Below are 27,686 nucleotides of genomic sequence, written 5' to 3'. Positions count from 1 at the left end.
TCTAAAAAGAGAGAAAGAAGGAAATGTGTGGAATTTGCTTCCCTTGTGTTATCAACATGATCCATGTAACGCTGCTGCTGTTCTTGATTCCATCAAAGTCAGGATGCACTGGAAACTGCCAGCTTCTTCAGATGGTCCATGAATACCTGGAGACTAACATCATCTGTCAAGATGGGAGCTCCTGATTCCTGCACAAAAACAAAAGCAACAATGAGCCCATAATATTGTTGTTAAGACTGGGAACTAACCCTGAGCAGATCAGATGTCAGCCCTATGTGCTAACTGCCTGCTAAATCAACCACCTTTTTTCCTTCAAGTGAGGCTGATCCAAGGGCTGGAGAACCTCTGCTGTGAGGATAGGCTGAGGAGGAAACTGGGGTGGTTCGGCCTGGAGAAGAGAAGACTCCAGGTGGACCTTAGAGCTGCCTTCCAATACCTGAAGGGAGCCTACAGGAAGGCTGGAGAGGGACTTTCATTAAGGATGTCCCACAACAGGACAATGGGGAATGGTTTTAAGGTGAGAGAGAGCAGGTTTAGACTGGATCTTAGGAAGAAGTTCTTCAGTACAATGGTGGTGAGACTCTGGAATAGCTTGCCCAGAGTGGTTGTGAATGCCTCCTCCCTGGATCCAATCCAGGTTGGATTAGGTCTTGAGCAACCAAATCTAGTTGAGAAGCATCTTGGGCAGGAAGGTTGGAGTAGATAGATGATCTCTAAGGTCCCTTCCAACCTAAGCCATTCTGATTCTATGATTTTCCTGCAGAGGAACAGGTATCTAGTGGATAGGTGCCACTTTTTGGCAACAGCACTGACACAGTCCTCTAGTGCAATCTGAACTGCTGAAGTTCAGTGAGGACAAGTGTAGAGTCCTGCACCTGGGGAGGAATTAACAGCAGGCACCAGTACAGATTAGGGAATGTCCTGCTGGGAAGCAGCACCATGGAGAAAGACCTTGGAGTGCTAGTGGACAGTAAGTTCTCCGTGGGACAGCAATGTGCCCTTGTGGCAAAGAGGGCATCACAGAACTTCAGGGGTTGGAAGGGGCCTTGAAAGACCATCCAGTCCAACCCCCTGCCAGAGCAGGATCACCTAGAGTAGTCCACACAGGAATGCATCCAGGCAGCTCTCTCCCTACAGAGTTTAGTAAGCACATTCAATAAAAATCTAACTCTAAAGCCTAAGCTTTAGAGACAACATCAGTTGTGTCTTTTAAAATGCTGCCATTCCTGAAGCTGGTAATTCCATTTTCAGATCCTTGGTACACAGAAGCACCTTGTCTCCTTGCACCACAAAGCACTCTAAGACTTTTGCAGAATCACAGAAAATATCCAGTTGGAAGAGACCTCAAAGCTCATCCAGTCCAACCCTTGACCCAGCACTGAAGGGTCAACACTAAACCATGGCCCTGAGGACCAGCTCCACACACTGCTTATACACACCTCCAGGGATGGTGACTCCACCACTGCCCTGGGCAGACCATTCCAATGTCTGAGAACCCTTTCAGTGAAGAAATATTTCCTAGCATCCAGCCTGAACCTCTCCTGGCACAGATTGAAAACATTTCCTCTGGTCCTTGATACCAAGGAGAGGAGACTGCGCCCTCTTTCCTCCAACCTCCCCTTCAGGTAGTTGTAGAGAGCAATGAGGTCTCCCCTCAGCCTCCTCTTCTCCAGACTGAACAACCCCAGCTCCTTCAGACTCTCCTTGTAGGCCATGTGCTCCAGGCCTTTCTCCAGCCTTGCTGCCCTTCTCTGGACACACTCCAGCACCTCAATGTCCTTCTTGTAGTGAGGGGCCCAGAACTGAACACAATACTCTAGCTATGGTCTCACCAGTGCCGAGCACAGAGGGACGATCACCTCCCTGTTCCTGCTGGCCACAGTGTTCCTAATCCAAGCCAGGATGTCATTGGCTTTCCTGGCCACCTGGGCACACTGCTGACTTAATTTCAGCTGACTATCAACCAATATGCCCAGGTCCCTCTCTAAGTCACAGCTTTCCAAACACACATCCCCCAGTCTGTTGCTTACGATGGGGCTGATGTGACCCAGGTTGGAGGACCTGGCACTTGGCCTTGTTGAACCTCGTACAATTAGCCTTGACCCATGGGTCTAACATGTCCAGATCCCATTGTAAAACTTCCCTACACTCCACCAGATCAACACAGCCATCCAGCTTGGTGTCACCTGCAAAATTATTGAGGGTTCACTCAATTCAAATCTGCTTATGCATGATCTACCAAAAAAACCTTTCAGGCACCACAGGACAAACGTGATCTGCACACCATTTGTGGCTGTGTGGTGAAAACACAACGACTACTGCACAGACAAACAAGCCAATGGCCATTCTCAAACACAAGGGAGCTGTTCCATTGCTTACCTGTCCCCAAGCATAGAGGTTGTTGTGGGTCTGAGAAGGGTTCACTTTAGACAGGAGGAATCGAGCCTATGAAGACAAACCATTAGTGAAATAGCTCTGCAGAATGACAGACCTGTCAGCTCCCTCCAGACCTACCTAGATACACAACTGCTGATGTTCCTCTGCTCTTGCAAGCAAGCTACTCCTTTAACTTGCACAGGTCCCAAGTCTGGGAACAGCCACGCTGCACAAACAACTGTTGCACAACAAACAGTTCCAGGCTGAGCAAGAAGAGGAACTGTTTTGTAGCCTCGTTTGCGCATTAGAGAATAAAGCAACAGATAGTCAAACATTTAGCATAATCTCAGCAATCTAACTGTGCTCCCTGTCTTGGTTATGTTTGGATACATAGCCAAATCACTTCTTTTCCCAGTCTTTGGGAATATATATATGTGTTGCTTTTTTTTTCTCTCCATTCTCAGATTTCAAAAGCAACTGATTGGCTTATTGAAAGATAAAGTTGTAGTAAAAGCTCTTGAGAGCTCTGTATTTTAAACAGCTAAATCACCACTGACAGAAGCATCCTTCCAGCAAAGCACAAAGACAGCTTTTTCTTCACCAAGAGAAAGAGGTCCTTGTTCAACTTCCTCACCTGACTGCCCCCATGCTCCGTGTGGATGTAACGGGGCATTGGGAATCTTGTCTGCAGGATCTCCTGGGCATCATCCAATGGAGCTTGCAGCAGGTGCTTGAAGTTTTCATATTCAGGCATGTCTTGGTAACCAGCTTTCTGCCACTGGGCAATAGTCTGTTGACAGGGCAAGAGAGGAAATGAAAGAGATGTCTGCAAATCCTTTTTAACCTGCAGGTCTTAAGGCAGCAGAATGTTCCATCTATTCCTGCTGACAAATGCAGGGCAAATGCAGGCTTTTGTTACTCTGGCACTTAACATTGTTAGAATCATAAAGGCTGGAAAAGACCTCTAAGATCATCAAGTCCAACTGTCAACCCACCACCACCACACCCACTAAATCATGTCCCAAAATACTGTCTACATGTTTTTTGAACACCTCCAAGGATAGGGATTCAACCACCTCCCTGGAGAGCCTAATACAGTGTTTGAGAAGCCTTCCCATGAAAAAGTTTCTTCTAATATCCAACACAAAACTCCCCTGCTGCAACTTGAGGCCAATTTCCTCATGTCCTACCACTTGTACTAGGGAAAAGAGGCCAAACCCCACCTAACTCTAACCTCCTCTCAGAGAGTTGTAGAGAGGGAGAAGGTCTCCCCTCAGCCTCCTTTTCTCCACACTAAACAACCCCAGTTCACTCAGCTGCTCCTCAGAAGACTTGTTCTCTAGACCCTTCACCAGCTTGATTGCCCTTCTTTGGATCCTGCTTCAGGTACCTCAGTGTCTTTCTTGTAGTGAGGAGCCCAAAACTACTTTCTGTTCCTGAATTTAAAAATCAAGCACAACACAAAAGCTGTGGCAGCAGACTGTGCAAGAACCATTCACCATTCAGTGACAGTCATCTTCAAGCTGTTAGCTTTCAGCCTGCACCAACACAGATACACAAAGGGTTTAGAAATCGCTGACATGTGGACCTGACTTGGTCTTAAATTGAGCAGCCTTTGCCTGATGGCATTTTCAAGTCAGCAATTGTTCTGCACACATGCAGGTCACATGCTCTTCCTTTCTCTCAATTTCACATCCTTGCTGAGTGTCTCTCCTTCTGCAACAGCAGACACAAACTGTTGAAGGACTTATTGTCTTTGCTGACTTCAGCATTCAGCTCCTGTTCATGTCAGCTGGGGATCCCTGCTCATTTATCCAAGGGTACAAATCCTACATGGAGTCACATCAGGAGCTACCACAAACTCACTCTACTCTTCTCTGGTGAGAGCATACCTGGAATACTGTAGCAGGTTTTGGGCTACCCAGTTCAAGAGGGACAGGCAACTGCCAGAAAGAGTCCAGCAGAGAGCCACTAAGGTGATTAGGGGAGCATCTCTCTTACAAGGAGAAGCTGAGAGAGCTGGGGCTGTTTAGCCTGGGGAAGAGCAGACTGAGAGGGGATCTTATCAATATCTAAAGGGTAAGGATCAAGAGGATGGGGCCAGACTCTTTTCAGTGCTGCTCAGTGATAGGACACAGAGCAATGGATACAAAACTAGGACGCAGGAGGTTTCACTTCAACCCTAGAAAAATACTTCTTTACTTTGAGGGTGCTAGAGCACTAGACCAGGCTGCCCACAGATGTGGTGGAGTCTCCTCTGGAGAGATTCCAAACCCACCTGGATGCAGTCCTGGGCAAGCTGCTCTAGGTGAACCTGCTTTATCAGATTGGATTAGATGATCTTCAGAGGTCCCTTCCAACCCCTACCATTCTGTGAAGATGGGTTTATTTAAACTACTCCTATCTGATGGCACGTTTCTTTTAAACAAACTGGTTGAAGGCCACTCCCCAGGAGGACTATAGCAGGACTATAAAGGATAGAAGAAAAAACCCACAAAGAACAGGGAGATTACAGATAAAGAAGTGGAAATCCAGCTTCCTCTTCACCCTTACCCCATGACTAAGTTTTGAGACATTTCTGTTATCCAGCTCTATCACAAAACCTGTCAGGACTGAAATACAGCTCTACAGGTCTGCAAACTGAAGAGGCACTGGGAAGTCAAGTCTTTGGATAGTGATATGGGTGTTTAGAAAGGGCCAGTACCTAAGCACTTACCTCAGTCATGACAAAAAGAATACAGGAGCAGCTGCTAAAAACATCCAGTATCTGAAAATCAAACTGCTCAGCTTGGTTTTAAGTTTCTCTGGCCTTTTCCAGGCATGGTAAGGGACCAAGTTCACTACCAAGCTAACCTGAGAGATGTTACTCAGTGGAGAACACATCCTGAGTGACTCCAGTAGGATTTTTTTTTTTTGGTTAACTGGGACACTGTATTAAAGCTGACAGCACGTATATGCTGTCATTATGCTGTCATATGATGCCATTATGCTTCCATGGGCTCTGCAAGCAGTTTATTTGATGCTAGCAGTGAGGCTGCATGGCAGAAGGGAGAGAATGCAAAAGGAGAAAGAGAATCTGTTTCACTGTACCTCACCAAGGTAAATAACTATCTGGAAGAAAGTATCCATCAGTAGGATTCTGTCAGGAAGAATGCTACTGCTGTCCAGAAGAACTGGCTGGGGAGAAAAAAAAAAAAAAAAAAAAAAAGAAGAGGAGGAAGTCAGTGTTAACCTTCATGGCTGGTCAAAAGCCAGCTCATGGCTCAGCAGGGTTTGTTGGGGAGGTTGTTTTGGGGTGGGTGTTGGGTTGGTTTGGTTTGGTTTCTTTTCTAATCAAAGGCGTAAACTTACTGCAAACGTAATACCATTGCCTCATCTCATCCTTTAATAATTACCTTGCATAAAAACATATATATGTGAGGGTCTTTGTGGTGGAATAGTGTTACTCTGAGTGAATATTCATTTTGGATTGATCCATCTCTTCCTATTTGTTACAGTTTTAGGGCTATGCTTAATTGTAAACAAGGTTTTCCACCAGAGGATTCCAGTCTAGGGGCTGGACAGAATAATGAGAGAGAAGTTTATCTCATCCAACTGGTCTGCAGAATTTCTTCTATATTTTGCAGCACAAGCTTGATTTTTTCTCTCTCTGGGGTCTCCCTTGTCTGGCTTCTTGCTTCTCTGTCTCTGCCTTTGACCTTGCTTGCCTGGGTGGCTGTCTTCTGTAATGTACTGCGATAGGATAGAGACAACACAGTCTAGCACAGTCCTCTGGGCCTTTGTGTCCAGGAGAGTGTGAGTCTGTACAGGAGGGGAGAGCTGAATTATTGTACAAGGGGGTGTTGTGCTGTTGTTGAACTGTAAATATATTCTGTATATGTTTATTGCTTTTTATGCTTTTATATTTGGTCTACTTTTGTAAATATAATTTCACTTTACTACTCCTTGGGGTAAATTTCCAAACTGCTGTGTGGTGCAATCCAAACCACAACACTGTTAAAACAGGGACTCACCTCAGGAGGTCCATGGAAGGAATAAGCATAAAGGATGGGCTGGATCATAATGAGAGACTGGGTGAGATCTTGCCTAGCAAAGTGGTGACGGTAATAAGAAGATTCATCTGGGCTGTTATTGAACACCTGCAGGAAGGGGGAGCGGCGCAGGTGGAACATGAACTGCACCAGAAAGATGAGAGAGAAGAGAAGAAAAATGTCAGTGTGCTGCCAAAACTTCTGCACCCTAGTCTAATCTTTCTGAACACTGAATTGTTTGGAACAAAAAAAAGTCACTCCTAGGGCGCTGAGGCACTGGAACAGGTTGTCCAAGGAGGTTGTGGATGCCCCCCCTCTCTGGTGATGTTCAAGGCCAGGTTGGATGAGGCCTTGAGCAAGCTGGTCTAGTGGGAGGTATCTCTGCCCACGGCAGGAGGTTGGAACTAGATGATCTTTAAGGTTCCTTCCAACCCAAACCATTCTATGATGGATAACTCCACAGAGCTCTTCCCTCATCAGTCAGTCATGCTGCTGAACAACTAGACCTAACCCACCCAATAAAGAAAACATCTGCTCATTTCCTCTTGAACCTGATAAACAGTACAAGATGTTTTGCCATCATTCTTCCCTCACCCTTCTACACTTTTATCATGACTGTAGGAAGTGAAATTCTTACCTGGGGATACAAAGAAAATGCTTCTGACAACCTGAAGGAGTTGGGATCGTCTTTGTTGTACTGGCCAAATTTCTGACACTGTTGGAAGCAAAATGGATACTTTGGTTATGTCTCTGGGTTTTCTACTTTAAAGAATTAAGGTTTTTGGCTTTGGTTGGTTGTTGATTTTTTCTGGTTTTTTGTTGTTTTTTTTTTTTGTTTTTTTTTTTTTTTTTTTTGTTTGTTTCTTTGTTTGTTTCTTTGTTTGCAATCTTTTGGTTGTTTTAAACAAAACAACCAAGACATGAATGTGACAATAACAATACGAAATTTACACGCTCTCAAAGTCAGTCATTTCTGTATCTTAGTGAAATGAGAAAGAGGTTTTGATCTTTTTATTCATTTTCATAGAGACTTGAAATGACCTAAGAATTAATGAAATAGTACTTCTAGTACCACCCAATTTTTTTCTCGTTAATTCAGGGATACTACATTACACCTAAGCTGCTCTGTATGCTATGACAGGCTGAGGGAACCGGGGTTGTTCAGCCTGGAGAAGAGAAGGCTCCAGGGAGATCTTATAGCAGCCTTCCAGTACCCTGAATGGTGCCTATAAGAAGGATGGAGAAAGACTGTTTACAAAGGTCTGCAGTGATAGGACAAGGGGCAATGGTTTCAAAGTAGAGAAGAGTAGATTTAGATTAGATGTTAGGACCAAGTTCTGCACTGTGAGGGTGGTGGAACACTGGAACAGGCTGCCCAGGGAGGTAGTTGAGGCCCCATCCCTGGAGATATTCAAGGTCAGGCTTGACAGGGCTCTGGGCAACCTGATCTAGTTAAGGATGTCCCTGCTTACTGAAGAGGGGGTAGGACTAGATGACCTTTAGAGGTTCCTTCCAGCCCCTATGAAGCACTTCTGCAACAACATATTGCCCTCCAAGACAGCAGCAGCCTGGCATTTCACCAGCTACTTCACTGAAAATTAAAAGCATAGATGGTTTTAGCAATTTAACTAAAAATGACTCCACAATCATTTCAACATCCTTATGTGTGCTTTGGTGCTCAGATCTTTGTTTGATACTTGTTCTTGATCTTGGTGCCAAAGAAAGTCATGGAGAAGATCATCTTGAGTGCCAATATTCAGCATGTGCAGAGCAAGCAAGTGATCCAGCCCAGTCAGCACAGGCTCATGAAGGGCTTGATGAACTTGATCTCCTTCTATGACCAGGTGACCTGCTTAGTGGATGAGGGAAAGGTTGTGAATGTTGTTATCCTGGACTTTAGTAAAGCCTTTGACACTGTCTCCCACAGTATCCTCCTGGAGAAACTGTCTGCCCATGGCTTGAATGGGTGGAGACTTTCCTGGGTTGAAAACTGGCTGGATGGCCAGCCCCAAATAGCAGTGGGAAGGGAGTTAAATCCAGTTGGTGGCTGGTCACAATTAGTGCTCCCCAGGGCTCAGTGCTGGGGCCAGTTCTCTTCAGTATCTTTACTAAAGATCTGCATGAGGGGATCAAAGGCACCTAGTTTGCAGATTGGGTGGGAGTGTTGATGTCCAAGCTGGAGGCTTGGGCAGGCTGAATCAATGGGCTGAGGCCAATGGGATGTGATTAAAAATTGGAACAAACTGTCAAGAGAAGTAGGAGAAACTCCATCTTTGACGAGCTTCAAAATTTGCCTGAACAAGATCTGGAAGAACCTGCTGTAACTTCAAAGCTGGCTCTACTTGGAGCAGGTGGTTGAACCAGAGACCTTCAGAGGTCCCTTCCCACATGCATTATCCCGTGTCTCACTCTCACTTCTTTCAGCATGCTAGATTGTTTACCTACTCCCTCACAAACTCACTGATCATGCTAACTCCTGAGGCATTGTGCACAACAGCCCTGTGATCAGAGCACAGATGAAGCAGGCAGGTCTGGAAAAAGAATGCTGCTTCCATTTTTCAAAGGCCACGTTTACCAAAACTCCAGAGTGTACCCAGCTGCAGTCTGTTGTTCTTACCAGTCTGATCAGCTGCCTGTCCAACCATCGCAGAACATCAGGTCCCTCCTCAGACTCAGCTCTGTACACTCCCAGCCGTGCCATCAGCACAGCAGCTGCCTCCTGGTCAAATGCAGCTTCTATGTGCTGGAGCTGACTCTGTGCATCTGCCCAACTAAAGGGTTAGTTAAGGGTTAGTGATATGTGCACTCCTCAGCAAAACTCCTCTCCCTCTGCTCTGGCCTGCTGAGGCCTCCTCTGGAATACTGCATCCAGCTTCGGGCTTCCCAGTTCAACAAGGACTAAGATGCTGAGGGGACTGAAACATCTACCTTATGAGGAGAGGCTGAGAGAGCTGGGGCTGTTTAGCCTGGAGAAGAGGAGGCTTAGGGGGAATCTCATTAATGCTGATTAATAGCTAAAGGGTCAGATACCTAGAGTGTCAGCAGGACAGAGCCAGACACTGCTCAGTGGTGCCCAGGGACAAGACAAGGGGCAGTGGACACAAACTGGAACACAGGAGGTTCAATGTAAACAGAAGGGAAAAGTCTTCCCTTTGGAGAATGGCAGAACACTGGACCAGGCTGCCTAGAGAGGCTGTGAAGTCTCCATTTCTGGAGGCATTCCACACCCACCTGCCCATGTTCCTGTGTCATTTATTCTAGGTGATGCTGCTCTAGTAGAAGAGTTGTACTACATGATCTTCAGAGGCCCCTTCCAACCCCCTACCATTCTGTGCCTCTGTGAAAACCCAAACCAGATTCACCCACCCTGTACCAAAATACTCTGCAAACAATGCATGCAACAAAAAGCTAGAAAAATTCCAGCAGAGACTGGAATTCTGCCTAGGAGTCATCATGGGATACTCACTTTCTGGCTATGGTGGTGACACGAATGCGTCTCTGCGTACTGGAGTGCTGATACTGAGTGACAAACTGCACAGCTCCTCTGCCTCCCTGAGGTATTGGTGCACTGTGCTGCAAATATAAAACAAGGCAAGCCTTCAAAATGGGCTGGCTTTTCCATGACTGTACACTACAGAGCAATCCAGGGCATCAGGTGAGGAATCACAGCATAAGGACAAGGTAGAGATGGACCAGAAAAGACAGACAAATCTGTAAGCTGTTTTCCAGCAGCACACAGAGTCAAGTGGTACTGGGCACATTTAGTATTGGGTATGTTCCTTAAAGGCTGGCAGCAACTTATTATCTATTGCAGGGAACATAAGAATGGCAATATGAGGTCTGTCTTGCAAATTGACCATCCTATTCCCAACAGGAACAAGTGCACACAAGGGAGAAGAGACTAACTTACACACAGAATAAAATTCCTTTGGGGTACCCTTCTTAGCTTTTAGCTGCCACATGCTCAGAAACTTCTGTGCTTGCAGCCCAGAAGGCCACCTGTGTCCTGGGCTGCATCAAAAGAAGTTTGACCAGGAGGAGAAGGGAGGTGATTCTGCACCTCTGCTCTTCTCTCATGAGACCCTATCTGGAGTACTGAGTCAACTTTTGGGGCCTCCAGAACAAGAAGGACAGGGAATTGTTGGGAGGGACTGGGAAGGCACTTTTTACAAAGGCTTGTAGTGACAGGACAAGGGGGAATGGATTTAAGCTGGAAGAAGGGAGATTTAGACTGGAGATTAGGAAGAAATTCTTCGCAGCGAGAGTGGTGAGACACTGGAACAGGCTACCCAGGGAAGCTGTGGATGCCCCCTCCCTGGAGGTGTTGAAGGCCAGGTTGCACAGGGCCTTGAGCACCCTGGTCTAGTGGGAGGTGTCCCTGCCCTTGGCAAGTGAGTTGGAACTAGATCTTTAAGACCCTTTCCACCCAAATCATTCTGTAATTCCTCCAGCCAGAAGTTACTTCTGAGCCATCAAGTTAATACATCTTGGAGGACAAATTCTCCAACAATTGGAAGGTATTTATATTCTCCACAACACCTACTGGCAAGAAGACAGCTTGTTCTTTGTTAAATAAATAATTTAAACAAGACAAGGAAAGAACACAGGTTTCGTACAGAACACAATTAGGAGGCAATTTATGAAAACAACCTCTGAGGTTCCTTCTTTGGCACAAAACAATTGGTTGTCATTGCATTGCATTTTTTTGGCCCTGTGAAAAACAGTTTGTTTGGAGTGCAAAAAGATGATCAAAACAATAAAGAAGGCAGGACTGACCTGATTTACTACTTCAAAGTAAATGGCCAGAGTTGTGCTAGGATCCAGACTACATATTTTCCATTGAGATGTTCCTCCAATTCCAAGCTCCTGCAGAGAATGGAAAAGCAAGCAGCATTTTTGTATCTAGCAGCTAGAAGGTAAGTAGTCCAGTTCAATAGTTTCATCAACAACCTGGATAAAGGGACAGAGTGAACCCCCAGCAAATTTGCTGTTGATACCAAACTGGGAGGAGTGGCTGACAACCCATCAGGTTGTGCTGCCATTCAGCTAGACCTGGACAGGCTGGAGAGCTGGGCAGGGGGGAACTTCATGAAGTTCAACAAGAGCAAGTGCACAGTCCTGCAACTCAGGAGGAATAACCCTCTGCACTAGAACAGGTTAGGGTTTGACTTGCTGGAAAGCAGCTCTGTGGAGAAAGACCTGAGAGTGCTGGTGGACAACAAGTTCACCATCAGCCAGCAATGTGTCCTAGTGGCCAAGAAGGCCAACAGGATTCTGGGTCCAGTTCTAGGCTCCCCAGTTCAAGAGAGCCAGGGAACTACTGAAGAGAGCCAACAGAAGGCCACAAAGATGGTCAGGGGACACTGGAGCACCTCTCTTACAAGGAGAGGCTGAGAGACCTGGCACTTTTCAGCCTGGAGAAGACAGATGTAGGACCTTATCATGTTTCATTTAAACATGAGGTTAAAATTCTCCACTTTGAGGGTGGGGGACTGGAAGAGGCAGCTCAGGGAGGTTGTAGAGTCTCCTTTTCTGGAGACTTTCAAAATCTGCCTGGACATTGTGATCCTGGGCAACCTGATCTAGGTGAACCTGCTTTGGCAGGGGACTTGAACTAGGTGATCTCTCAGAGGTCCCTTCCAACCCCCACAATTCCGTGATTCTGTAAGGCAAGCTTATGTTAAATTCTGCTCAGAGGTACAAGTTACTTCAGGCCTTCTTCCTTGGACAGAGATTGTTTACAAAGGCCTGTAATGATAGGATGAGGGGCAGTGGTTTCAAACTAATGAAGAGTAGAGTTAGACTGGATGTTAGGAACAAGTTCTTTACCACAAGGGTAGTGAACACTGGAACAGGTTGCCTAGGGAGGTGGTTGAGGCCCCATCGTTGGAGATATTCAAGGTGAGGTTCAACAGGGCTCTGACCTAGTTGAGGATGTCCCTGCTTACTGCAGAAGGGTTTGGACTAGGTGACCTTTGGAGGTCCCTTCCAACTCAAACCACTGGATGATTCTAGAGATCTTATTTTTCGGCTGTGAATGAACTTGCTGAATGCCACACCATTAACAGACAGCATTATGAGGCAAGAATTCCTTCTAGAAGAGACTATGTTTTCCTTGGGATGTTTCCAAATTGTTCTTCTCCCTGAAAATTCTGACTATCTGAGCTGGAGGTCTAGACAGAAACTTTGCACCATTATTTACTTCCTTATTCAAGTGTTTTTCCCCCGTGGCACCAACTCACATTTTCCGAGACACAGGGCCCTTTGGCGTTCAGGGATATGCATGGTCCAATAGCTCCTGCAATTTTCAGCTCCCTAGAGGTCTAGAAAAAGATTAAAATAAAACAAATTAAAAAAAAATTAAAAGCAACTTTCGTTATTGTTTTTTAAATCAAGTCAGTCAAACAGAATACACACAGACCACATCAGCAGCTCAGCTTTGATCAGTAATGTGCACGCACAACTGTTGAAGAAAGCATCTCTTGAGCACCTTCCCAGGTCATAGAATGCACTGGGTGGGAAGAGTCATCTTGTCCAACATCCCTGCAGTGAGCAGGGACATCTCCAACTAGATCAGGTTGCTCAGGGCCCCATCAATGCTGACTTTTAATGTCTCCAGGGATGGAGCCTCCAGCACATCTCTGGAAACCTGTTTCACCAGCCTCACTCTGAAGAACTTCCTCCTTATGTCCAACCTAAATCAACCCTGCTCTACTTTCAAACCATTGCCCCTCATCCTGCCACTACAGACCCTTCTAAACAGTCCTTTCTCAACCTTTCTGTAGGTCCCCTTGATATATTGAAAGGCAGCTATAAGGTCTTCCCAGAGCCTTCTCTTTTCCAGGATGAACAACCCCACCTCTCCTTAGCTGTCTGCAAAGGAGAGGTGCTCCAGCCCTCTGATCATATTTATGACCCTCCTCTGGACCTGCTGTAGCAGGTCCATATCCTTCTTGTGTTGGGGCCCTAGAGCTGGACACAATACTCCAGCTAAGGTCTTACCAGAGCAAAGCAGCAGAATCACCTCTCAACCTGCTGGCCACATTTCTTTTGACGCAGCCCAGGATGCCACTGTCCTGGGCTGCAGGTGCACATTGCTGGCTTATGTCCAGCTTCTCATCCACCAGCACCCCCAAGTCCTTTTCTGCAGGGTTGCTCTCAATCTCATCATCCCCCAGCCTGGACTGATATCTAGGATTACTCTGACCTAGGTGCAGGACCCTGCACTTTGCTTTATTGAACCTCATAAGGTTCTCCTAGGCCCATCTCTCCAGGTCCCTCTGGATGGCATCCCATCCTTCAGTCCTATCAACCACACCACACAGCTTGGTGTCATCAGAAAACTTGCTGAGGGTGCCCTCAATCTTCCTGTCTCTATGACTGATGAAGATATTGAACAGCACTGGTCCCAACACAGACCCCTTAGGGACACCACTTGTTTGGGTTTGGTCTCTTCTCCCAGGCAACCAGCACCAGAACAAGAGGACACAGTCTCAAGCTGCACCAGGGGAGGTTTAGGCTGGAGGTGAGGAGAAAGTTCTTCACAGAGAGTGGTTGGCCATTGGAATGGGCTGCCCAGGGAGGTGGTGGAGTCACCATCCCTGGAGGTGTTCAAGAGGGGATTGGACGTGGCACTTGGTGCCATGGTTTAGATAGTCATGAGGTTTAGGGTGACAGGTTGGACTCGATGATCTTTGAGGTCTCTTCCAGCCTTCTTGATTCTATGATTCTATCTGTATTTTTGTAATGACCAGGTGAGACTGAAATGCTGAGTGAATGGGTGTCAGGAAGATGGAGCAGACTCTTTTCAGTGTCCCCCAGTGACTAGGCAAGAAGTAATGGGCGTAAACTTGAACACAGGAAGTTTCATCTACACATGAGAAGGAAATTCTTTCCTGTGAGGATGGCAGAGCACTGGAACAGGTTGCCCAGAGAGGTGGTGGAGTCCTTGGCACTGGAGACTTTCCAAGCCCACCTGGACGTGTTCTTATGTGATCTGCTTTAGGTGAGCCTGCTCTGGCAGGGGGATTGGTGTCAAACTCCAGAGGTCCCTTCCAACCCCTACCGTTCTGTGATTCTGTGAACAGCATTTGTATTGCCTAGTTAATGCCATCCAAAGAAACCAGCCTCTCACCTTCACGTCTAAACTTGCACCAAAAGCCATCCGAAATTCCCCGTTGAACCCTTTGTTAAATACCCTCTGGAAGGTCTGCTTGAAGAGAGAAGTGTTGAAGGAGTCTCCCATCACCATGTGTCCTCTGGGGAGAAAAAAAAAAGAAAAAAGATATACAAGGGAACATCAACAACTGGGAAGTAGAAGTAAAGCACCAAGGATACATCCCTCCAGCTCTCACACATGCAAACACATGCAGAGACTGTGTGAAAGCATGCCTTTGCACAGGTGGAATTCACATCAGGGAATAGACTCATGGACATCTCCTCCAAAGCCAGACAAGTTAATGCATTACTGGGTCCAGTTCCAGGCAACTCGGTTCAAGGACAGGGACTTGCTGGAGAGAGGACAGAAAAGGGCTACAAAGATGCTGAGGGGACTGGAACATCTCTCTTGTGAGAAAAGATTGAGAGAATTGGGTCTTTTTAGCCTGGAAAAGAGAAGACTGAGGAGGGATCTCATCAGTGCTTAGAAATACTTAAAGGATGGGTATCAGGAGGATGGGACCAGGCTTTCTTCAGTGGTGCCCAGTGACAGGACAAGGGATAATGGGCACAAACTTGAACATAAGTAGTTCTATCTAAACATGAGAGAAACTTCTTTACTCTGAGGGTGGCAGAGCACTGGAAGAGGCTGTCCAGAGAGGCGGTGGAGTCTCCATCTCTGGAGACATTCAAAACTCGCAGACCAAGTAAACTATCCTTTGACTCTGTAGATGTGGCTGATGTTAAATGGCCATCAAGACATGAGGAGTCTCCAAAAGGCCCAGGTTAGCACACAGCCTTCCTCACAGAGACTGTAACATTTTCAGCCACATGGAACAGACATGTACCCCTTAGAGACGTCACTTAAAACTGGATCCAGGGAAACCAAGAATCCCTGGAGAAAGTGTGAGCGAGCTGTTAAGAAGAGAAAATCTGTCCCATACAATCAGAGAATGCATTAAGTTAGAAGGGACCCTCGAAGGTCATCTCATCCAACTGCCCTGCAGTGAGCAGGGACATCTCCAACTAGATCAGGCTGCTCAGGGCCCCATCAATGCTGACCTTGAGTTACTCCAGAAATGCAGCCTCCACCACCCCTCTGAGCAACCTGTTCTGGTATTTCACCACTCTCATTGTAAAGATCTTCCTCCTTATGCACAATCTAAATCTACCCTGCTCTAGTTTCAAACTATTGCCCCATGTCCTATCACCACAGGCCCCTCTAAACAGTCCTTCCCCAGTAATGGGAAGGCTTCTACAAGGAAGGCTTCTACAAGGAAGGCTTCTAACCTGGCAATTTGATCATGCACAGGCCACCAAGCTCAGCATTTCTGTGCCATAAATTCTACAAAGGATACTTGCTCCCAAAGAGGCAAAAAGGCATTTGGCAAAAGACATGTTGCACCATGCTTTAGAACAGCTTTCTCAAAGCAGGCCATTGAGTTTGCTACCAGCAGTGCTAACTCACACGCTGTTTTGAGACTTCAGAAATGTAGGCTGGGATCAGGAGAGGTTTGCCATAGAGTAATTCCTGGCAAATTCAAACCACAGTTTAGAAACAGAACGATAACCATCTTGCCCTTTTGCCCCGACAGTAAAAATTCCCTGCTTTCTGAACTGGTTTCTCCTTTCAAAAAAAAAACAAAAAAACAAAAAAAACAGGTGCCAACTTTGTGCTGTCCTGCTAGGAAACATACCCAGTGAGGTTGGCACAGCACTTCATCTCCAGCAGCCCAGTCTGATCCAGGGCGCAGGCGTAGATGTCGATGCAGTGCCCGTTGGCTGCAGCGCGATTGGCCAGAATCTCGTAGTGCTGGGGGAAACAGACAGGGTCTTTAGGATGCTTCAACAGGTGAGACTGTGTCTTGAATTTTTCTTCACAAAGTTGGAACAGAGAAAGTGAAAGAATGTAAATAAATCACTGTTGGGTGTAAGAAAGCAAAATAATGATTATTCTAAGCACTTCCACTGGAGAGATAGAAATGTTTAAGAATCACTACTCAAAACAAGGTTGGGCAGTCCCGAAGTCTTCCCTCAGTCTGCCTGCTTCTTTTCTGGCTGAAGATAACACACACCTCCATACTGACCTTGACAAGCTAAGCCTCTCTGCTTCTTGGCTCTCTCTGCCTTCTGCCAGGGGTGGTCTGGGGGGAGTCCTTGTGGCTTGGCCCTTTAGGGGGAAGCCAGGGGGCTTGGTTGTGCTTTTCTGTTGATTGTACTTATTTGTAAGTGTTGTGAATAGTGTGTATTTGTACATATTCATTGCATTTCATCATAGATTGTAGTTTTGCCTGTGAATACAGTTTGATTTGCTTCCAGACTGAGCTAGCCTGGTTATTGTTGGTGTGGGAGGGGGATTTCAGCTCTCATACTGTAACATCTTCTACTGTCCTTCAGCTGTGAGGCCACCACATGAAACACAAGGTGCCAATGAAGCAATTACTAGTGTCATGGGAACTAAACAGCCATGAGGGAGTTACGGCATCAGCGCATAAACAACTGACGTCATCTAGCTGGACTCCTGAAAAGAGTTTGACACTGTCCCACATGATATCCTGGTCACCAAACTGGAAAAACATGGACCTGAGGGGTGGACCCCTCACTGGATAAGGAATTGGCTGGAGGGATGCACTCAGAGAGTTGTGGTCAATGGCTCAATGTCCAAATGGAGACCAGCAAAGGGTGCTGTCCCTAAGGGGTTGGTACTGGGACTGGAACTGTTTAACATCTCTGTCAGCAATATAGACAGGGGGACTGAGGCACCCTCAGCAAGTTTGCTGATGACACCAAGCTGCGTGGCCTGGTTGACACGCTGGAGGGAAGAGATGCCATCCAGAGGGACCTGGACAGGCTTAAAAAGTGGGCCAATGCCAACCTCATGAAGTTCAACAAGGCCAAGTGCAAGGTCCTGCATGAGGGTCAGGGCAATCTCAAGCAAACATAGACAGGGTGAGGAGTGGCTTGAGAGCTGGCTTGAGGAGAAGGACTTGGGTGTGGTCAGCTGATGAAAATCTCAACATAAGCCAGCAATGTGCACTTGCACAAAAGGCCAACTGTGTCCTGGGCTGCATCCAAAGAAGCAATTCTGCCCCTCTGTTCTGCTCTCATCTCTCTCCAGTAGTTCTTTGTACTTCTTGAAATGGGGAGCCCAGAACTGGATGCAGTATTCCAGAGGCTTCCCTTGACCATTCTCACAATTTAATATACACAAAAGGTTCAGGCACTTAAGAATAACCATGCAAATATCTGGACACACCAAGAGAACAGAATATGTTTGTTCCACAGGGAAGGATACTGGGCAGCTGCCAACAAAGCAGAATGTGAAGGTTTGTGTTCTTTTCCCAGCTGCCATTTAGTGTTCTGACACAATATTTATCATCATCATAGAATGGTTTGGGTTGGAAGGGACCTTAAAAGCCATGTAGTTCCAACCCCCATGCCAGGAGCAGGGACACCTCCCACTAAACCAGGTTGCTCAAGGCCCCATCCAACCTGGGCTTGAACACCTCCAGGGAAGGGGCATCCACAACCTCCCTGAGAAACCTGTTCAGTATCTCACCACCCTTACTATAAAGAATTTCTTCCTAATATCCAGTCTGAATCTCCCCTCTTCCAGCTTAAAGCCATTTTCCCTCAACTTATCACTACAAGCCCTTGTCAAAAGTCCCTCCCCAGCTTTCTTGGAGGCCCCCTTCAGGTACTGGAAGGGCTCTATAGGGTCTCCCCAGAGCCTTCTCCTCTCCAGGCTGAACAGCCCCAACTCTCACAGCCTGTCCCCATAGAGGAGGTGCTCCAGACCTCTGATCACCTTTGTAGCCTTCCTCTGGACCTGCTCAGGTTTTGTTTGCAAACACAACCAGCAGGAACTAGCACCTACTTTGGTGGCCTTCTTCATGAACCTGGCGTTGTCCTTCTCTATGTCGTGCCAAGAACGGATAGGTGTTTTCAGCTCATCTCCTACCACCATGCCTGGTCCTTGTGTGGGTGGCCCACCTGTAAACAGCATTATTCTGGCCCCTGTGTTTGGAAACGTGCCCTAAAATAAACACGAAGATTAATTTCAGAGAGAGAGGTAAAAACAAGGTGGGGGGGTGGGGGAAGAGAGAGACTGATTAAAGGCATCGATGCTAGAAGCCACCTTGATAAACAGCAATGCATTTCCTGACAGCCACAGCACTCATCTTCAGACCAAAGCCACACCAAGTTTCATGTCTTCACAACAGGAAACAAGCAGCTTCTGTTCTTTTTACTTCTTAGATGACCCTCTGATAAACTCAGTGCATTCACCACCACATGGCAATACACACAAGAATCAAGAGACCTTTAAACACCTGCAGGTTTCACCACTTAGATGTAAACTACAGCGGCTGATGATGATACATTTGACATGTCAGCAGTGAGAAATTACCACCTCTGCAGCCCAACCTAACTGGGCCACAGATAGAAGCTGGACTGGCACCTGCAAAGACTGCCAGGTGCTTACTTGGCCCAGCTCATCTCAAAGAAGAGCACCAAGAATACCTCCAGTAAGCCAACAGCAATTGAAAGAGCTATTCCAGTGGAACGTAAAGGCCTCTTTCCCTGGGTTACTGGCCATGGGTCCCTCTGCAGCTCTCCAAGCAGGTCTGTTAAATTCATGTCAATCTTGTGTACTGGCTGCAGAAACCTGCAAAATATCCAAATAAAATGGTTTCCTGTAAGTTTAGAGAAGACTGAAAGTGCCTTGTTGCTCATAACACACAGAAGTTGCACTGAGAGAGTCTCAGAAGCAAAATGTCACGTCACATGTGCCCTTTTTACATCCAGGGATGCTCCAAGGAGACCTTCTAGCAGCATTCTGAGAGGAGCCTACAGGAAGGCAGTGGATGGGCTGTTTAGAACAGCCTGTAGGTATAGGAAGATGGACAAGGGTTTGGAACTAGAGCAGGGTAGATTTAGGCTGGACATAAGGAGGAAGATCTTTACAATGAGAGTGGTGAAATACTGGAAAAGGTTGCCCCATCCTTGGAAGACATTCAAGGTCAAACTTGATGGGGCTCTGAGCAACCTGATCTAGTTGGAGATGTCCCTGTTCACTGCAAGGGAGTTGGACAAGATGACATTTGAGGGTCCCTTCCAACCCAATGCATTCTGTGATCCAAACTTTCCAAGATAATAGGGCTGTGCAATATTGAAAAAAACAAACTGACCAAGACATCAAAGAACTGACAAGAAGGCAAAATCACATAACACATAGGAAAGAGCTTCAGTGATGATTTAGTCTCCCAAAATGTACAAGAGGTGAAAAAGAGGAGCTGTGAAAGAGAAAGCTGCATTCACAGAGGCAAATACAGCTCTTCTGCTGTGCTGCTGCAAACTTACCTGCTTGAAATAACAGGTTGGTCTGGACTTTGAAGAGGTCTTCCCTGTTGAACTGGAACAGCTGGCCTTGAAAGCCCAAGCATATCCTAGAGAAAAGTAAAGAACAGGCAGAGAAGCTGTGCTGTTTAAATGCTAAACATACTACTTGGTGTCAATACACCCAGAGGCCTGCAATACTGTAACATTAAACACATGACAATCTGTGAGATTATTAATCTTTGCCCTCTCATTAGCAACGGATCAATGCATCCAACCTGTGAGATACACAAACTTTTCTCTTAGGTTTCCAAGGAATTTACAAATGACAGCACAGATATTAGGAAGGAAACTGGCTAACCGTTAAGAGCACTGAACCCTTCTTCCTCCCTGAGAGCCCAGCACTTGAAACAGCAGCAATGGTGTCAACGAAGCTAAGAGGAAAAAGCCACTGGCCTAGGAGATGGCAAAACATACCTGGATTTGCTTAGCTGTCAGGTCCTTTGTGCCCCTAAACACGTAGCTTTTGGAAATCCCTTCACAGCTCAGCTCGTGAACCTGGACCATTCTCCCAAAAGTGATAAGTCCCACCAGGGCATCAGCAGGAAGCAGGCTTAGGGACATCTGGAGGGACTCCTTCAGTGCCTGCAAGTCCTCCTCTTCCAAGCACGTGTCAACAACGTACAGGAAGATCAGTGGTGTCTGTGGACCTCGCTGTGGTGAAGAGAGATGCATTTACTAGGCACGTGCAGAGACCAGCTCACACTTCATAAGACACCCAGTCAAGGAATAAAATAAACCCTCTCTGCCTTGGGTTAATGGAGCAAGACAAGCTCCAAAATGACTCTTAAAGTAATTAAAGAAGACTCCACACAGGATATATATATATAATAGAGACAATAGAAATAGAGAGAGAGAGAACAGAGAGAGAGAGAGAGAGAACAGAGAGAGAGAGAGAGAGAACAGAGAGAGAGAGAGAGAACAGAGAGAGAGAGAACAGAGAGAGAGAGAACAGAGAGAGAGAGAACAGAGAGAGAGAGAGAGAACAGAGAGAGAGAGAACAGAGAGAGAGAGAACAGAGAGAGAGAGAACAGAGAGAGAGAGAACAGAGAGAGAGAGAACAGAGAGAGAGAGAACAGAGAGAGAGAGAACAGAGAGAGAGAGAACAGAGAGAGAGAGAACAGAGAGAGAGAGAACAGAGAGAGAGAGAACAGAGAGAGAGAGAACAGAGAGAGAGAGAACAGAGAGAGAGAGAACAGAGAGAGAGAGAACAGAGAGAGAGAGAACAGAGAGAGAGAGAACAGAGAGAGAGAGAACAGAGAGAGAGAGAACAGAGAGAGAGAGAACAGAGAGAGAGAGAACAGAGAGAGAGAGAACAGAGAGAGAGAGAACAGAGAGAGAGAGAGAGAGAGAGAACAGAGAGAGAGAGAGAACAGAGAACACCCCCATGGTAGGCCCAAACAGGCTTTGAAAGCCACAACTGAGCCTATCAGGCCTTGAAGGCCACAACCAAGCCTGGAACAATCCTCACCTCCCACACCAGATACAGCTCACTGCATCCTGGGAGAAGGGAGAGAAGGAAAGAGAAAGAGTCAGCTGATCACTCCCTTTATATAGGGAAAGATGCAAGGCATTCTGGGAATGAAATACAGGACCACAGGATGTTAGGGGTTGGAAGGGACCTCCAGACATCATCGAGTCCAATCCCCCTGCCAGAGCAGGACCACAGAATCTAGCACAGGTCACACAGGAACACATCCAGATGGATCTTAGAAGTCTCCGGAAAAGGAGACTCCACAACTTCTCTGGGCAGCCTGTTCCAGTGCATACCAAAGATTACAATTTCCTGTTCACCCGCTGAACCCATTTGGACCTCCTGAAGGTCCTCTCTATGGTTTCTTGAAGGCACCCAGCCTTAACCCAGGACACTTGCAGAAATGCTATTTCTTTGCATTACCTTGTGTAAATCTAACACATAGATCTGTCATAAACAAGACAATTCTGAGGGGCTTCAAACTTGCCTGGGATTCATTTACCTGCACTATATATTCAATTGTTGAAAACTGAGGCATAAGCTCTGCTGGTTGATTGACTTCAGAGATGCCTGCATATGCTGGAGGGAACTGAAAAAGAGAACAAAAAATTAGGACAAGGAAGTTGCAGGACAGAAATGCAGAGCTCTCACAGAATGGTAGGGGTTGGAAGGGACCTCTGAAGATCATCTAGTCCAACCCCCCTGCCAAAGCAGGATCACCTACACTAAATCACACAGGAACACATCCAGACAGGTTTGGAATGCCTCCAGAGATGGTGACTCCAAAACCTCTCTGGGCAGCCTGGTCCAGGGCTCTGTACCCTCATAGGGAAGAACTTTTTTCCTTCTGTTTACATGGAACCTCCCGTGTTCCAGTTTGTGCCCACTGCCCCTTGTCCTTGGACACCACTGAGAAGAGCCTGGCTCCATCCTCTTGCCCCTCACCCTTTAGCTATGGATCAGCATTGATAAAATCCCTCCTCAGTCTGCTCTTCTCCACGCTAAACAGCCCCAGGTCTCTCAGCCTCTCTTTGTAAGGTAGATGTTCCAGCCCTCTGGTCTGGGGTCAGCAAGAGAAAAGGGCCAAGGGAAAGTATCCAGACACATTAAATTTATCCTTTGCCAGGGGAGGCCAACAACAAAATGTTCACTGAGAATATGGAAGGGCTGAAGCTTTTTCCAACTTACTTGATTTCTCTGAAAACAGAAGTTGCAAGCCCAGAGCTTGGCTCGATAGTCCACCTGGCTGCAAGAGAAAGATGAGCAGTTAGTAGAACCCCAGGAGCAATTTTACAGTGCAGCTTCACCACTGCAGCCTGAAATTGTACCAGAAGAGGTTTAGGTTGGATATTAGGAAAAATTTCTTTACTGAAAGAAAAGGAAGAGTGGTCAGGCATTGGAATTGGTTGCCCAGGGAGGTGGTGGAGTCACCATCCCTGGAAGTGTTCAAGAAATGTGTAGACATGGCACTCTGGGACATGGTTTAGTGGGCATGGTGGTGTTGGCTTGATGGTTGGATTTGATGATCTTAGAGGTCTTTTCCAACCAAAACAATTCTATGATTCTGTTTATTTACACTGGTTCAGAGCACTGAGGAAGAAACAGAGTATCAGATTCCAAAGTGAATGACAATTCAAACTCTTTTACTGCCAAGAAGTCCATTAACTCACCCAGCCCTGCAGCTTTCAGCCCAATGACAGCTCTCTGGAGGTGTCTCTGGCAGACAAAGACTTGAGTCTAATCATTCTTTCACTACACTTGGACTGATCTTAGTCTTCTAATTGTTTGTTCAGCTGTTCCACACAAGTACTCCAGTCATAGAGCAGCAGGAGCCATTCATCCAGATCCTGTGCAAACACTGAACAAACAGGCTGCTCCCTGCCCCACAGAGTTTACTCTTCTCAGCCCATTTCAACATCCTGTAACTGCTGATGCAGTAAAGCCTGGCCATGCTCTTATTTCCATGAGCTTGATCTCCTTCTGGCCTTGACTGCTTTTCTCAGCCTTGAGCTTATCACATCATTTTGGGACTGAGATTATTCCTCTTAAATTCTGAGCAAAAACTTAAAAAAAAACCTTGCTTTTCACACTGGAACTGACCTACAGGCAGCAGGATGTGTAGGAAGCAGGAAATCAAGTGAACATTACAGCTCAGAGAACAATGTGAGTATAATCAGCATCTTTGTTTGGTTTAAGCTTGATCATTCACCAAAAAATTCCCTGAGGTGGTAACCATTGGCCATTTAAATAATAAATAATTTTTAGTCAGGGTTGGAAGGGACCACAAGGACCATCTAGTTCCAACCCCACTGCCATGGGCAGGGACACCTCACACTAGATCAGGCTGGCCAGAGCTTCATCCAGCCTGGCCTTAAACACCTCCAGGGATGGGGCCTCAACCACCTCCCTGGACAACCCATTCCAGGCTCTCAGCACTCTCATGGTGAAGAACTTCTTCCTCACATCCAGCCTGAATCTCCCCACTTCCAGCTTTATTCCATTCCCCCTAGTCCTGTCACCACCTGAGATCCTAAAAAGTCCCTCCCCACCTTTCTTGTAGGCCGCTGCAGATACTGGAAGGCCACAAGAAGGTCACCTCGGAGCCTTCTTTTCTCCATGATTTCCATATCATGCCTGCCCTAAGAGCCTCCCCAAAAGCTTCTCTCTCTCTCCTCTGGTTCTGGCAGCTCTAGTGACAGTCTAGCATTCAACGTATGGGTAGGTTTAGACTGGACATTAGAAACAATTTTTTCCCAGCAAGAGTGGTCAGGTATTGGAATGTGCTGCCCAGGGAGGTGTTTGAGTCACCAACCCTGGATGTGTTTAAAGGTGGTCTGGATATGGTGCTTGGGGATATGGTTTAGGGGTGAACCTTGTAAAGTAGGGTTATCAGTTGGACTTGGTGATCCTGAGGGTCTTTTCCAACCTGAAGGATTCTGTGATTCTGTGTCTCATTAGGCACACAGGGATTTTAACAAACCCACCACGTCTGACCGGAAGAAGGTTGCCAGGCAGCAAGCAGAGAAAAATGAGAAGGAAGTGCTGAAGTTCAGACACAAAACTATCCAGCCCTAGGCAACAAATTCATACCAGAGCGGGTTGAGCACCGCTTTGCAAGTCGGCCTGCTACAAAGCACCGGTTCATACTGCGCAGGAGGCAGGTCGAGGCGCTCCTTCAGCGGGGTCAGGAGGCAGGCCAGGGGGACAACCATCCTGGTGGCCTCCAGCCTGCTGGAGGGCCACACGTTCCAGCTGAACCGCACGCCGTCACGCTCCTCATTCTGCTGGATGAACTCCAGGTACGTCGCCATGGGGCTGCAGAAGCTCTGAAGGGACATAAGCAATACACACTTGAGCAGCCGACTCCTAACTGGACACCAGTCCTGCAAAGGAAGTCAGTAGGAGATCAACGGCCTGCAGGCACAAGGGATTGCAGGGCAAAGCCAATTCCTTAAGAATAAATCAATCCCATTATCTGCGGAATCTGGCCTCGCAGCCCAGAAGGCCAACCCTCTCCTAGGCTTCATCAAAAGTGTGACCAGCAGGATGAGGGAGGTGATTCTTCTCCTATACTGTGAGTAGAAGACCTGTGAGACCCCACCCGGCATACTGTGTCCAGTTCTGGTGCCCCCAACGTAAGGACATCGAACTGTTGGACCCTCTGGTCCAGAGGAGGGCCACAAAGAGGATCAGAGGGCTGCAGCACCTCTCCTGTGGGCACAGGCTGCTTCTTGAGAGTTGAGGCTGTTCAGCCTGGAGAAGAGAAGGCTCCAGGGAGACTTCATAGCAGCCTTCCAGTACCTGAAGAGGGCCTACAAGAAAGGTGTGGAGGGACTTTTTATAAGGGCTTATAGTGACAAGATGAGGGGGAATGGCTTTATGCTGGAAAAGGGGAGATTTAGGCTGGATATTAGGAAGAAATTCTTTCCAGTGAGGGTGGTGAGACACTGGAACAGGTTGACCAGGGAGGCTGTAGACACCCCCTTCCTGAAGTGTTCAAAGCCAGGCTGGACAGGACCTCAAGCAGCCTGGTTTAGTGGAAGGTGTCCCTGCCCATGGCAGGAGAGGTTGGAAATGGATGACCTTTAAGGTCCCTTCCAACACAAACCATTCTGTGATTCATTTCTTCTGTCCAGTCCTATCAACAGCATTCCAGACAATTAAAACACCACCAAGTCCAACCAAGAAACAAGGAAATCTGACACTAAAAGTCAGAAGTGCTTTTCTCTTGTGATCCACATTTAACATCCCAATACCTACTCAGTCCTGACGCCAGTCAATAAAGGAAAACAGGTCAGATTTACAACACATCCTGAATCCTTTAGCTAAAACCAGAGAAAAGTGAGAAAAGGAGGCCAAGTCTAAAACCTAAACACTCCTCAGAATCGTCATCTGCCTGCCAGCCTGATGTGCTTGCAAACAGAAGGAAGCAAAGCCAAAAAGGTCAAAAATGGTCTCTGGTGATTTTAGACACCCTCTGTGCATGGTATCATGCCCCAGAAACCAGAGGAGGAGGAACTGAGTCTAGCAGCCTTCAGAAAAGACATGCTGCTCAAGGAGAGATATCCCTAGTGCACCAAAGAGGTCACTCTCTAAGTACCTTACTATATTTTTTGGATTAAGATACAAAGAAGAGCTCCCAGGTTATTGTCACATTTGGTGTCTCTGACATCAAAATTTCACTTGTTGAATCCAGCCCACACACAAACCACACAGCACCAGCAACTCACAAGGACAAAAGCAGCAGGAGCACCACGTCCTGCTCCAGCCAAGGAAACTCAAAGGTTCACCCGTGGCTGCAGATGGTCTAGGTCCTCACTTCAGGCAAGCAATTCAGAAGGGCCTATAGGCATAATAAATCAGAAGCATCCCCTCTTCCAGAGGAGCAGAAGTTTGATGTAACGTTTTCCTACAGACCTCCACACTCATCCATGTTTTCTTTGACCTTGCTATTAAGGACACAAATCAAGCTCACAAGGAATTGCCCTATATTTTCACCCCCACCTCTGGACAGACAGACAGAAGGGTTCAGCAACACAGCCCCACCACAAACAGGTCCATCAGGGTAAAAGTCAGAGCTGAGCCTCCCTGTGAAAGATCCCATGCATCAGAACACCAAGATAAACACATCTAGCACTGGTTTCTCAGTGTGAATTTACTCCATGTTCCTCCAACTGCAGCTCAACAATACTCCCCTGCTCCTGGTGAAGCCCTAGTTGCCTGGCTGGGTTTAGCACAGGATGCATCCCTGCTTTGGGGTCAGGGCAGAAAAAGTGGAGGTGCCCCCACCTAAATGAGGGCTGTGTAAGACCATTTTAGCATCAGGTGCCCTAAACCCTACAGCCCTAGTCCCACATTGACCTCCAGGGCCCATTCCTACTTTGAGGAGGTCCAAGAGAAGATGGACACCTGCAAAGCCTCAGCAGAAAAGTAATGGTAGTATTCCAGAATCCATATAGGATCTGCTATAGGGGACACTGCTGACCCTCACTCCTTCCAGCAATGCTATAGGCAATGCTTCTGCTTCCTAGCATGCTATAGGGGACACCACAGAGCCTCAGCCCTTCAGCAGAAAGTATACAGAGGACACCACAGATTGCTAACAAAGCCATAGGGACCACCTCTGACCCACACTACTGATCCCCACCATTGCCATGGGGTAAAGCACTGCCCCCTTGCATTGCTGACCCTCAGCACAGCCCCAGAACACCTGGCTGGTCCCAGCTTTGCCCTGTGGGACTTCACCAAGCCCCAGAGGAAGCTGCTGAGCTCCCTGTGCTGCTCTTACCGTACACTGCTGACCCTCATGCAAGCATTGCTGTAGGAAACATCGCTAACCCTGCCCAGCACCCCCTTATAAGACACTACTGACCCCTCCCCATTCTGTAGGAGACACCACTGACTGCCCCCAGCACTTTCCAAGAGACCACAGATCCCCGTCAGATCCTCCTCATATGAGGGCACCACAGACTCCTTCAGGCCCTCCACAAAGGGGGACAGCGCAGACCCCCTCCCCAGCTCGCATTATAGGGACACCACTGACTTCCCAGCTCCCCCTCGCAAGAGACGCCACCATTCTCTCCAGCCCCCCTCACTGACCCAACACCTCCCTCAACCTCCTTTCACAAGCGACACCACCATCCCCCCCAGCCTCAAGACGGCCCCAATGGACGGGGACCGACGGGGACCCGGCAGGGAGCACCACCCTCAGCGTACGCACCGCACCGCGCCGCTCACAGCCGCCGCCGCTC

At 47.2% G+C, this 27,686-nt stretch overlaps 1 protein-coding gene across 1 annotated transcript; it reads right to left on the bottom strand.

Moving 5' to 3' along the window:
• SEC23B (SEC23 homolog B, COPII coat complex component) lies at window positions 1-27,686 on the bottom strand. Its single transcript, XM_054399289.1, has 20 exons — window positions 27,656-27,686; window positions 24,526-24,761; window positions 22,624-22,681; window positions 21,938-22,024; window positions 20,379-20,615; window positions 19,926-20,011; window positions 19,086-19,230; window positions 18,442-18,600; window positions 16,262-16,377; window positions 14,542-14,665; window positions 12,650-12,730; window positions 11,184-11,273; window positions 9,874-9,980; window positions 9,025-9,178; window positions 7,045-7,122; window positions 6,390-6,551; window positions 5,467-5,553; window positions 3,011-3,166; window positions 2,380-2,445; window positions 1-188 (listed from the first exon to the last, which is right to left on the bottom strand). The coding sequence occupies exons 2-20, from the start codon at window positions 24,744-24,746 to the stop codon at window positions 99-101; spliced, it is 2,304 nt and encodes a 767-aa protein (XP_054255264.1). The 5' UTR covers window positions 24,747-24,761; window positions 27,656-27,686; the 3' UTR covers window positions 1-98.

This window comes from Indicator indicator, chromosome 2, assembly GCF_027791375.1.
Source record: "Indicator indicator isolate 239-I01 chromosome 2, UM_Iind_1.1, whole genome shotgun sequence".
Taxonomy (NCBI): Eukaryota; Metazoa; Chordata; class Aves; order Piciformes; family Indicatoridae; genus Indicator; species Indicator indicator.
This window is presented reverse-complemented; position numbering and strand designations above follow the sequence as displayed.

Excerpts from the sequence above, each read along its gene's own strand:
- SEC23B (XM_054399289.1), bottom strand. The coding sequence starts at position 24,746 with ATGGCGACGTACCTGGAGTTCATCCAGCAGAATGAGGAGCGTGACGGC. Across the intron at positions 18,601-19,085 it reads TTGCTGTTGGCTTACTGGAG|GGCACGTTTCCAAACACAGG; the intron begins GTATTCTTGGTG and ends TGTTTATTTTAG. Across the intron at positions 5,554-6,389 it reads CCTTCCATGGACCTCCTGAG|CCAGTTCTTCTGGACAGCAG; the intron begins GTGAGTCCCTGT and ends TTTTCTCCCCAG.